This window comes from Plectropomus leopardus, chromosome 1, assembly GCF_026936395.1.
Source record: "Plectropomus leopardus strain MGB_pleo_1.0 chromosome 1, ASM2693639v1, whole genome shotgun sequence".
Taxonomy (NCBI): domain Eukaryota; kingdom Metazoa; phylum Chordata; class Actinopteri; order Perciformes; family Serranidae; genus Plectropomus; species Plectropomus leopardus.
The window spans coordinates 41,414,500-41,426,912 of NC_142176.1; the positions used below are offsets into that span (position 1 = coordinate 41,414,500).

At 39.5% G+C, this 12,413-nt stretch overlaps 1 protein-coding gene across 2 annotated transcripts in view; it reads left to right on the top strand.

The window, feature by feature from the left end:
* efl1 (elongation factor like GTPase 1) overlaps positions 1-1,695 on the top strand; it is an 80,687-nt gene extending 78,992 nt beyond the window's left edge. For both annotated transcript variants that reach the window (XM_042484793.2, XM_042484801.2), the window contains one exon: positions 426-1,695. In XM_042484793.2, coding sequence (XP_042340727.1) covers positions 426-614 — 189 coding nt within the window. In that variant the 3' untranslated portion in view covers positions 615-1,695. The remainder of the gene's footprint in view (positions 1-425) is intronic.
* The last annotated feature ends 10,718 nt before the right edge of the window (positions 1,696-12,413 follow it).

The window sequence follows — 12,413 nt, forward strand, 5'->3', positions numbered from 1 at the left end:
TCTCGCCATAATTTAGCTCAGTGACTATAGGCCAACACGATCCAGCCACAGACAGTACTCTCTTACATACTTTCTAGAGCGTTAATCGCAGTGGAAGGTGTCTAAACTTCAGAAATGAAAAGAATAAAAAAAGAACACATTTTTTAAAAAATAAATAAAAACAACAACTGCAAAAGCGGCTGTATTTGATGACTTCAGAATGACAATGGGCTGTTTAACCCATATACAGATGTTTTTGTGATGTAAGCAAATACAAAGAGTAGCTTTGCATTATATTCCTTATAAGGAGAATGAAGACTTATGTCAAAAGTAGTTCAACTTGACAAAAAAATCAACCAAAAAGGACCAAACTGACATGCACGCATGGGGAATGTTGCTTACTGTCACTCAGCATGACATTTCTGTCGCTCTCCTCTGCGCTCCAGGTGATCAGCAGTGATCCATACTGGGTTCCCACCACAGAGGAAGAATACCTGCACTTTGGGGAGAAAGCCGACTCTGCAAACCAGGCCCTCAAATACATGAACGCTGTCCGCCGCCGCAAAGGCCTATACGTGGAGGAGAAGATAGTAGAGCATGCAGAGAAGCAGAGAACACTCAGCAAGAACAAGTAGAGAAGGGGACACACAGAGGATACTGTCAGACGCAGCTCCTCCAGTCAGGCTGTGAAACACTGCTGACATCCATCCATCCGTTCATCTAGCCAGGACTGCACTGCACACCAGAGACTGTGCTCTTTTAACAATGTTATTCATTACAGAGGGACAGATGTGTCCAAATGCAGCAGCAGTGGAACTGCAGAAACAAATGGGAAACTACTCTTACAGCCTTGCTGTTCATCAGGGTTCCCACAGTCATGAAATGAAACTAGAAAAAGTCATCCAGGCATGGAAATGGTTTGAAATTACCAGAATAATTTGGAAAAGTTGAACATTGTTTGGCTATTGTTCAAATTATGTTCAGTAAAATTTCAAAACATGTCATTAGTTACACGAAATATGTCCCTTGTATTACTAATTTAAAATCTTGTGCTGCACCTTGTGACTATTAAACCATCAGTGTCACATGACACACATAGACCAGACCAGCAACACATCATCATCTCTGTCACACCCCCTGCGGGGCAAAGAAATATGTTGTCACATGAGGAGAGAAAGGAAAATATCATGGGTTATTTAAGACTCTCACACTGACATCTGCGGCACAGTTGATATGTGAATAATCAGTGTGAGAGTGCTTAATGGCTAAATGACGCTGCTGACAGTTACCACTGATGGACAGCTGGAGTGGGAGGCTGCCGCAGTAACATCAGCACAACAACTAAGCACAAAACTAAAGGGACATGACAGAGTTCAATTTTTATTTATGACAGACAGTCACATGAGAGTGTTGAATGGCCGAGCAGTGTGCTGATCTGCAAATGCTTTGGAGGTGTGTTTAATAATGTATGGATTTATTACTATATGGCCTACACATTTAAAACAACTTACATAAGGTCATAGAAATTGGGTAAAATATTATGAAAAAGTTTTGAAATTTCATTGATGAAAATGTGTAGGATCCCTTAATTTGACAGTTGCATATTTTCTTGTGCAGCAGAATATATTTTACAATTAACCTGTGTGTGAGTTTTCATTAAATGGGCTGAATGGTACATACATATTGAGAATAAAATATGTATCACACAGTCGGTCACCTTTTGCGGAATCTGGTTGTTTTCATTTGTTTTAAGACTTAAATTTGTTCATGCGGAAAGATGTCATGGGCAGTAAATTCTGACCAATGAAATGGCCCCATTGGATGGTAAGTGATAAACAGTGTATTAAACACGTGCTAAAATTTAGTCTCAGTTAAACAGAAACTCTGTGATAAATTGACATTTTATACAGCTTTAAGCATAATTTTATGATACTTTTTATAATCTTGTTTACGCTGTTTTACGTACGTGTTTCAACCAGGTTTCAGGTTTTTGTCATTGGATATTTGGATTTTTTTGTTATTTTTAAAGATTATTTTTGGGGGGCTTTTATTGCCTTTAATGGACAGGACAGTTTAAGCGTGAAAGGGGGAAAGAGAGAGAGGGGGTGACATGCAGCAAAGGGTCCAGACTGGAATTGTACCCGTAGCCGCTGAGGTGAGGATACAACCTCTGTATATGGTGCGCTGCTCTATCCACTGATCCACCAGGCACCATGGATGTTTGGATTTTTAACTTCAGGATCCAACTGGCAACTCTCGACTACGACAAGCTTAACCAGGTGTGTTTTAAGCCTGGTAGCTATGCTAGCCCTTGTTGATTATACTGAAGACTACAAAGTTATTGAATGCTTTGAATTTACAATTATGACAACTTTACTCTGTGAGAACTATGTGCTACTCCAGAGAAACAAAAAAATCACAGACCTTGAGGATATTCAACAGCTTTCCAATCAGTTGCAGAAGTAGAAACCTCAGGAAGAGCGACTGTGGAGGGATCCCTCTTCCAGGACAGTAAATAACATCATTATTATTATTAATAATAATAAATAACAATTGAATTACAATAATGACAAAAAGGAAAGAGGAAGAGGGAGAGATGCAACAGCAATAATGGTAACAAATATATGTCATATAATAGACAGTTAGATGTTCCTGTTCATTGTGGAACACATGTATGTTTTAATAAGCCAAAGTTAAAAAAATTAACAATAAAAAAAACGCTCAGCAGAGGCATCTCACTGTAATAACGTAACAGTGCCACTGTGCTGCTGCACATGCCTGTAGCGCCAGCGCTGGCTTTTATCAGCAGATGGATTTGTTATTGGTTTAGCTTTTGAAATCCTGCTAAAATCATGTCTCCTGTCATACAATCCTGTTGTTGGTTTGTTCTATTTCATACCACAAACAAACCGCAACAGAGTCCCTTTGGAAGCGGATAGAGACCCACCTTTTTAAATGTTCTTGGCTGGGGTTTTTGGTCCGCACCACGGTTTAATTGACTGGTTTCACACCAGCCCAAACAAACCGTACTAAGCACACAAACAAACCTGAGTTTAACAGACCAAAACAGGGTAGATGTGACAGCACCCTGAGGCTGCCTTTGAGCCAAAACAAATGCCTTACAGAGTCAAATAAATAAGTTCTGTTGGTCAACCTGATTAACTACTTGATTTGAAAAAAAAAAAAAAAAATCTGAAACATTTTTTCTTCTGCGAGTGCTGTTTTCCTCTTACTGTACAGAGCCTGGTCCCTGTAGCCTGTTCTGATAGGCTGTATATTTGTCTCCACAAATGGCTTAATCTCTACCAAGCTCTGTGTCCACCCACACAGCTACATTTATGCAAGTGTTGGCCCTCTTTGTCGAGTGAAAAGAATGTGTTGTTGAAATGACCATTACACAAGTATTATCTTTTTTTAGCATGCAAAGTGGGAGCAGTATTTGCATTTTAAAGAGCAAGAAATTATCCAGAGTACCCTCCAGCTTCCGATCCATTTGTTCTGGAACCATATTGCTCTCAAGTGCTTGAGTTGAATAAGAGCATTTGATATGTTAGCACATTTTATTTGCATATGCTCACTGTCTGCCAGTGCAAAATTATGCCAGTGTGTTCATTGAAATAATAACAGCCAATTAGAAAAAGCAATTGTGTAAGATTGTATTCATGAGACTGGGTGCCATTATGTTTGAGAATGTGCTTCTACTTTTCACTTTAATGGTGTTCTTTTTTTGTTTGTATTTTTCTCTTTATGTGTGTGTGTGAGTGTGTGTGTGTGTGTGTGTGTGTGTGTGTGTGTGTGTGTGTGTGTGTGTGTCTTTCCATTGGTTATTTAAAACTGTATCTCAGGTTTTTATTTTAAACACGTTTTTCAAATATATTTTTCACAGAAATACTATATGTGCTCAGCTTTATCGCACTAGATTTGTACTCTGTGTGGGTGTTTGGTGGTGAATATCAGTGTCTCAACCCCATGACTCAACCTCCAGCTGCGCTCATTCTAAAAGCAGACTGTGGAAATACTTGTGCCCCAAGGCTCTGATCTCAAGTCAGCTTGTGCACTCTCAAAACCCAAACCTAAAAGCAGGGAAGGTTAAAAAAGCTGAAATGACCTGAGATCAGCATCCGTAGGCACTCTGAGCGCAGTCTGGCTGGAAAGACGCTGAGCGCTGTGGATGTGCCACCATCCATTTTGGGAGGAAAGTCTATTTCTGTCTAATCTCCGACAGCAATTTGGAGACAAGTCTTCAGTCACACTTCTCTGCAGATGTAAACAATGCACATATTTACACCAGTCCGTTAATGGTATTTAGGGCTTCTGGGACCAATTACCTTAAGCCTCAGAGGAAGATGTGGACCTCCACCAGTATGGAGGATTGCTGTGGGACTGGGCCCTCTTACTGGGAGTGTGTGTGTGGGTGGATGAGTAGGTGGTAAACGAACAGGGAGAGTAAGTGGGAGGTTAGGGCAACATTGCTCTGAGCATTGTTCCTCTGTGTACAAATGTAGCTCACAGTCATAGTATTCAGTAAATGATAAGTTGTTATTTTCTGATAGCACATATTTAAAAAAAGAACTAAATATGGAAATCAAGAGAAAAAGAGAGAAAACAAAAAAGCTTCCTCCATATTCTCCCCTTTGGCCTTCCATTCCTCTCCCTGAAATTTCCACCATTGGAAACTGAGCTTTTAAAATGCTGTGGAAGCTGATTTCTTCACAGATAAGGTCAATGGTGTTTTTAGGGAAAAAATGTAGGGGCAACAATTACTTCTTGCATATGCAAAACCAAGAAAAAAGCACAATTTGACATAATGCACTATTTCATATTTTTCCCACAATTTAACACAGATGATCTAACTCAGCACATACCTTTTCTCCACAATTTGCTGTGTCAAAGAAATCATAAAAAAGCATTTCATTCAATAATAACCAAGTGAATTACTAAAATATGCATTAATAAATATGATGTAAAGTAATTCATTCATACAAATTAATTCATTATTTGGTATTTTAATGGGCAATAGAAATAAAAAAAAAAAAAATCTACAAATGAAATATTAATCCATCGGTAAATAGTTCATTTTAATTCTTTATTTATTTACAAAAACAACATAAAACAATCAATATGTACATTATTTAAAAATACATTAATGGTTTGATTTATACACACTGGGATTTGAAAATAATTTTTGAAAATGCAGTTAAAAAGATAAGTAATCAGACATACAAATTGAATTAAGAATATAGATTTTAATCAGGCATTTAAATGGACAATCTCCTTTTCTATTTACATTTCTATTTTCCTTCTCCTTTTCCTATTTGTTCAGTTATTTAGCCTCTCTCTTTAGCTTCTCCATTCAGTTTTTCCATGACACTTTGGGCCTTTCTCTTTTAAAAGGATGCATGGAATGTATGAAGCTCTCTGATTGGCTGTCACCTAAGAGAAATTGTGCGTTACATCTTTTATCAAGACAATAGTTTGGACGTGGCCCGCTGTTTGCTTTTTTTTTTGGGTCGTGTTGCTTTTTGTGAAATGTATACTGTATCTAGCTCAGCAGGCTGCTTGTTGCTACATGGAGGCCTGACACATTCTCATCCCAGCTCTCATTCCAGAGCACTGTGTCAATTTACACCAATTACATGTTTTGTGTTGTTTCAAATGCACCTTCATATTTACAGGAAACATACACTTTCTTCTTGTTATATGCATACAGTAATTTTCAAAATAAGCTTATGTCTGTAAAACACCTCACATGTATTTCCTGGCGCAAAAAAATCACATATTTAGGTTTATAAAAAAAACATCATGGTTTGGCTCAACATTTGGTAAGTGAACAACAGGCTCCCATGTGAAAGTTCAGTGTTTGTTGGATTCATCTACCTGTCCTGCCCGCCTTATAGGGACTCTTCAGTTTCTTATATATTACTTTATTACGAGCCGCGTTATGGACTTACACTCAGTTTAAAAGGTGCCTTTCTATGTCAATGCGACATCTGAAGAACACATTGAGAGAATTTCTTCAAATTTGACACAAATGTCCCTTTGGTCTTAGTAATGGACTGTTTCTCCTATATATTGTATACCCTGGATATCCCTAACTGTGGTGGTGGTGGTGGTGGTGGTGGTGGGGGGGGGGTTCTTCAGGATTGATTCAGGATTTAGGATTGTTTCAGATATTGCTGACAAGTGAATACCACATGAGCCATTTTGACTCTTTTTTGGGCAACTTAATTGAAATTAGGATGGTAATTTTTGTATCTTTGTATCTTGTACTCTCTTCCTTTTAATTTAGAGCTTACTGAGCATCCTGATAGCTCCATACAAAATCAAATAGTTACTTTTGGAATTAGTTGTTGTTCAGTGTCACTACAGCCAAATCTACATGATTAATATGTATCATAATTAATTGCTTTAGGATGAATAACATTAATTAACAGATAAATATAACTAAGAGACCAGTGGAAGTTGACCCTGTAAAAAAAAAAAAAGAAAAAAAAGAAGTAATTTAAGTAATACAGCAGCTGATGAAAAAGTAGCAGTAGGTAAACAAATCACAATAAATAAATAGATATCTCAAAGACCAGTAGCAATTGAGAAACTAATAGCCCACTGTGATAGATTCACATTCATGATGTGGTGGTTCTCCTCTCCTGCATGGCATTACAATACCACCTGATCACAGTGATGCGTTCACTAACAACTGTTTTCAGCTTCATTTCAGCTATAGCTGCAGGAGAGGATTTCTTTATTAGTCTCAGCCTCGCTGCAGTCACCATACACCATAGTTTGTCCTCTGTAGGTTACAGAGGGAACAAATATCCAGTGTCTCACCTCTTTTGCATTGCACAAGTTTATCCTGATCTGGTTGAGTTGCAATCTCTTCCTGGCTATTTTCATCAGGAAAACCTGCATATATTGGTCAATTTTATTTATTTATATAGTTTATTTGATAAAGAGGATGTGAATTAAGATAGCACAACTTTAGCTTGTTACAAACAAGCTGGAGTAACTGATGTTTCATATATAGATATTATAGCTAATGCTAGTTTCCAACTCCTGTCCCTAGCTTTCATAAAGAAAAAGAAGAAAAGAAGATATCAAGGTTATATACAACAGCATGAATATGATAACAGTTATGGTAAAAAGAGAACAAAAAGGTAAATGTTTAAATCAAATAATCTCTTCCTTGCTTTATTGCCAGTGTCATTATAGCCTCCTTGGCCTAATATCTCTGTATTCCCTCAATCAGAGGTCTGGGTTTCAATCTGAACACTGGACCAATCCTATGTGCAATATCCACCCCTGGGTCACATGTGAGCTCCCCTCTGAACACCTAAAAAAAACGTTTGTCAGTAAAGGCACCAGGGTCACTCTTCTTGATGTCGCTTTTTAAGTCTAAAAACACGTAGATTTAACTTTCTGCTATAGATTCCCATCCACTCAATTTTATCTTTGATCTCTACGTTTTCCTTTATTAACTTTCTATTTGTGGCCTCAAGTGTAGTAATGTGACAGTCTATGCCAGCCAGTCCCCCATATCCCTGAGCCTCAGACAGCATGAGTCCAGTTCTCCCTTTAAAGCATTAAAGCTGTGGCTGAAGTTCAACAAAGTCATCTCTTCTCTTATTATGGAGTGTTTAAGAACCTGCGGGGACCGGCTTTCCATGACACACTCCTCAGCTGCTTGTCCACTTTGTGTGTCTTCCGTCTCTGATGAACAGGAGCTCTGATTGAATAACTAGTGTTTTTCTTTGCCAGCATTACATGAATTACCTAGTTATTATTTATAAAGTTATCACTAAAAAACAGTAATAATCAAATGAAGAGACGATTTTTTTGTTGTTGTTTGTTGATTTATATAGTCTTCCACTTACAACCGAAACCTATAAGGACAACCATAATGCTGATGTGGCCTGGGATGACATTGAAGTCTACACCTTTACATCATTGTGAGACAATGGTTACAATAGACAGAGTCAGTTTTTTTTCAACTGGACCACAGTGCAGACAGAGACATGGAAACAACAGGTAAGTTGCAACAAATTTTTTTACTATTTAATAGTATTTATTAAACTAAGAATTTACTTAGTTTCTGAGTTTCTGGATGGGCAAAGGGGCTTGGCTTGCTCAGTCATGTTTTAAACAAAGCTTACAAATTACATTTACATTTGTCATTGATTCTGCTACATCTTCAGAGTTGAAGGATGAGTCGATTAAAAACACCAGCTACTATGAAAAATTCCATCTGATTGCTGCTGATGGCATCATACAATTCATACAGTGCATTTTTTGAATTTGCATCAGAGTCTTGTGTCCAAATGACTCCCAACAAGGTCAGCCCATCCAGTGCAACGGCTTGATCCAGGATGTTTGGGGTTAACCATGTCTCTGTGAAGATGTGTGCAGAGCAGTCTCTGATTTCCTGTTGCTGAATGAGCCTTAATCACATCTCATCCACTTTGTTCTCCTGCAACTGGACATTAGCCAGAAGAAGGCTTGGTAGAGGAACAGCTCTCGCTTCAAGTTGGGTCAACCTCGCCCTGATGCCAGCTCTCCTCTCTCTCTTCATCCGGCACTTTCGGTTTTGTTTCTCCCCTCTGGTCTGACTGGTTCTTTGGCGTATGCCATTGGTAGGGATCCTCTTGCAGTCTGCTGCATTCAGTCCAAAACCCACACAACTTTTCCTGATATTGATAAGTGCTTCTCTAACTTAGAAAAGTCATGCTTCAGCAGAAGAGGCCATGAAGGCGGGAAATAGAAAAAAATATAGCAAAAAAGTAGCAAGGATTTGAAGAGCTACTGGCTGCTGCATCTACATGTGCTGCTGTTGTTCTGGGAGAGTGATAAGTCTGGAGTCTTCAGAGCAGGGGTTTTCTGTGTTGCAGGATTTCCCTGTGAGGCGACAGATTTTCAGGACTGCGTTCATGTGAGAAGAAATGGGGCAGAGAGCTCTTTGCAGGAGGAGGGGGGAATCCAGATAAGTGGTTTTGGGGTTTCTGGGTTTTTTCGAAGGTTTCTAGAAAGACAAAGGATCGTGGAGGCGGAGACAGGAGGAGCTGGATAAAGCTGAGGGCAAATACATCGGTAAGAATTAAACCAACATACCAGGAGCATAAGAACAAAAGCAGAACCTGACAGTAAACCACTAGTGGGTAGCAGATGATCTGGCAGAAAGTGAAGGAATGAGATGCTCCTTTTATCCTGCAGCAGTGCAGGTGGCTTGATTGCAGGATCAGCAGCAGGAGAGTGATGAACTACAGGTGTGTGGATAATCGGTGTGCCACACTCCACAACTCCGCCCAGCTCCAGACAAACAACACACACACACACACACACACACACACACACACACACACACAAACATGCACACACGGGGGAGAATGGACAATGGGCAGACACACCCACACGAAGGAGAGCGAAAAAAACAGGAAACAACACTGAGCCCTAACAGACAATATTTTGAATTTGATGCGGGTCATTTAAACTGCATATTTAAACATACTTTAAATCAAATTAAGGCTTTTTATATTAGGACATGTGGGATATGCTGGAGTTATTTGGGTTTTAGGAGCATTATTTGTGTATGACTACAGCACATTCAGAATATGCATCTCCATTGTTTTAATTTTTTTTACTGCAGTTTGCAACACGCAACCTCTTGTCTGTTTACAGTGGGCTCTGTGTGTTGTCATGGATACGTTGTAGAAAAACCAACTCGCCAACAGTTTGCAAAGATGGTGCAGAGATATATGCAGAAAAGCCCTCATTTCTGGTTGGAAGAAGAAACGCACCTGATTTAAACATAATAAAGGACAGGTTTTATCAACAGCTTTTAGATATGGGCAAATATCACAGCACCAACTTTTTAAAGAGGATGAAAGAATGAATGAAAGAGGGAGGCTATAAGTTCAAACAGTCCAACAAGCCTTTCACAGGCAGGAAACTCTTTTTAAAAAATCCTGAGAAACATGCTGCTCCAGCTGTTCCACTGTTCCATATGTTGATGTGAAAAACAATATGTTTGAGCATGCTAATCGTAATATGCATGGCTGCATTTTAAAGTGCAATGCTTGTGTTATATTCTTAGCATGTAAGCTAAGAAGGAACGGTGTCTTTTTCAGAATGAGGACAAAAAACAGGATATTTTGTACATGTTAACATACTCAGTGACCTTCCCCTCATTGCATCACTTGGTCTTGGTCAATTTTGAGAAATTATGACTCCTAAAGACTATGACTATCTAGACATTTTTCTTGGGCACCAACAACAGATTTGCTGGCATTTGCAGCTCAGAGTGAGACTGGTGGATGGACTTCCATGCAGTGTGGTGCGCACTGATGCTTTCTGTGAACATAGATGATTCACTGACTTTTAATTCATGCCATCATGACATCAAAATCTCAATTTATACAAAATTTTGGTTAGTGACCAAAATATTTCAATTTAACTACACTCTGATCAACCTAAAATACCTGTGTTGTTAAAGCCTTCTTAACGACTCTAAAAAATCCATCTAAAACCCAATGCAGTGATACCAGCTGATGGCAACAACTCAGGGGTTTACTGCAGAGGCGAACAGGCAGGCGGGCAGCCATAGCTTCCAGGGTGAGGGTGTAGGTACAGGTAGGCAGGTCAGCAGGCAGGTACAAGTGGTTAGAAAGAAGACAAAAGCAAAAGATTGCAATATAAACTCTAACAATGTGACAGGGATAAAGAGGCAGGTGTACGTGCTGCAGGGCTGATGGGGGAATGAGGTGCAGGTAAGGGGGTAGATAGGGAGGGCCAAGAGGCTGCAGAGCAGATGCAAGGCTGGATGACAGAGGCTGAGTCAAGCCCTTTGACCTCATGGGAGCTTGTGGCCTGACACATGTGCAGAGTAACTGGAGCTGCAGTGTTGGAGGATTACAGCAGACAACGCTAGAAATTAAGGGATGATGTCTGCTCAGGTGCTCTTCGGGTGTGCTTTTTTGGCTTCCTTGGCCCAACAAAACTTTTAGTTAAATTCACATTGATGGTGGCTGATATTTAATAGAAAGGAGTGTTTGCATACAGAAAATGTTTGATCACTTACTACAGACTTTTATGTTCTATGATCAGCCAGCTATTGAGCCTTTGGGCAACAGCAGAGCAGATTTCACTGTGCATGTGCTGTACCCTTATTGTTGAATGTAATTTGAAACCGTAACTTCTCCTCTTTCACTCTTCTTGAGCATATGAAGGAAGTGGGAACAGATGTGTAGATGCATGGGGTAGGTGGGTGATGGGGAGAGAAGGGAAAGTATGAGGTCATCTGGTGGACGGAAGGAAAATGGCAATGAATAGACCTGGAATGGAGCTGTAGAGGAAGGACAGAGGGACAGTGCAGCAGGCTGGATGTGAAAAAATAGCTAATGTGAATACCATTCCTACACAAACTGTAAAACTGTATCACACATCTCTGAATTCTTTAATTGTTTATGTTTTATTAATATTTATAATAATAATAATAATAATATCAGAATGATTATATCATTATCATTACAGTTTTATTACCTAGTATATGTGGCCATGCAGTGCAAATAGTAAAAACGTGACCATGACTCATCTTTCTACTGTGATTTAGTGTTTCAGCTGACAGCATGTTATCTCTATCACACACTAATGGATGCAGCCTCTGTTCTCAGTGCATTACAGCAGCCTCTGAGCTCTCCTGGATCTCCCCCACTGGTGCCATTCTCCACTCCATTAGGATCTGATTTCCGCCATGGAAACATCACTCAAAGCTCGATCGCCATCTCCACTTCTGTAATGTACCATCACTGCCAGCTTGCCTGTAGCAATCATCCAGACCTTCATTCATCCACCACATCATCCCTTCATCTCCGCATGCAGACAGGCAGGCAGCCCCACCCAGAGTGAGCCAGAAACCATGATCTAATGTTTATACAGGAACACTTTGGCCGGGGAGGGTTTTTCTAAGCAATAAAAACATTCTCGCACTAAAGCTGTTTGCAGCTGAATTTTAGTGTTGACTTAGTTTGTTGCCTGATATCAGACAGAACTGTCAACTGGTTGCACTCCGTTTCCATCTTCAGTCTGACATTGCGTCCACTGGTTTACAGCTGATATCTGTGGGGGAGAGGGATTCGACTTTTCCCCAAACCAATCTCATATCTAGCCTTGAGATATCTACCTGAATATACTGCCCCAAACCACTTTTTAAATTGAAAAGCAATATATGCTTTGACCACTGTTCATACCGTCAAGAGTCTTTCAAGAGTTTTTCAAACATTAGCAAACTGTAATTATAAAATGAAAGGATGTTTGCAGCCTCGAGCAGCAGCTGGAGACTGACAAAAAATAATTTGATTCACTGGGCTGACTGCTGGCAACTTTTAGGGTGGAATCTAATTCTCATTTGGAGACAAAAACATGTTGGACTGGTGGAACTTCACTGA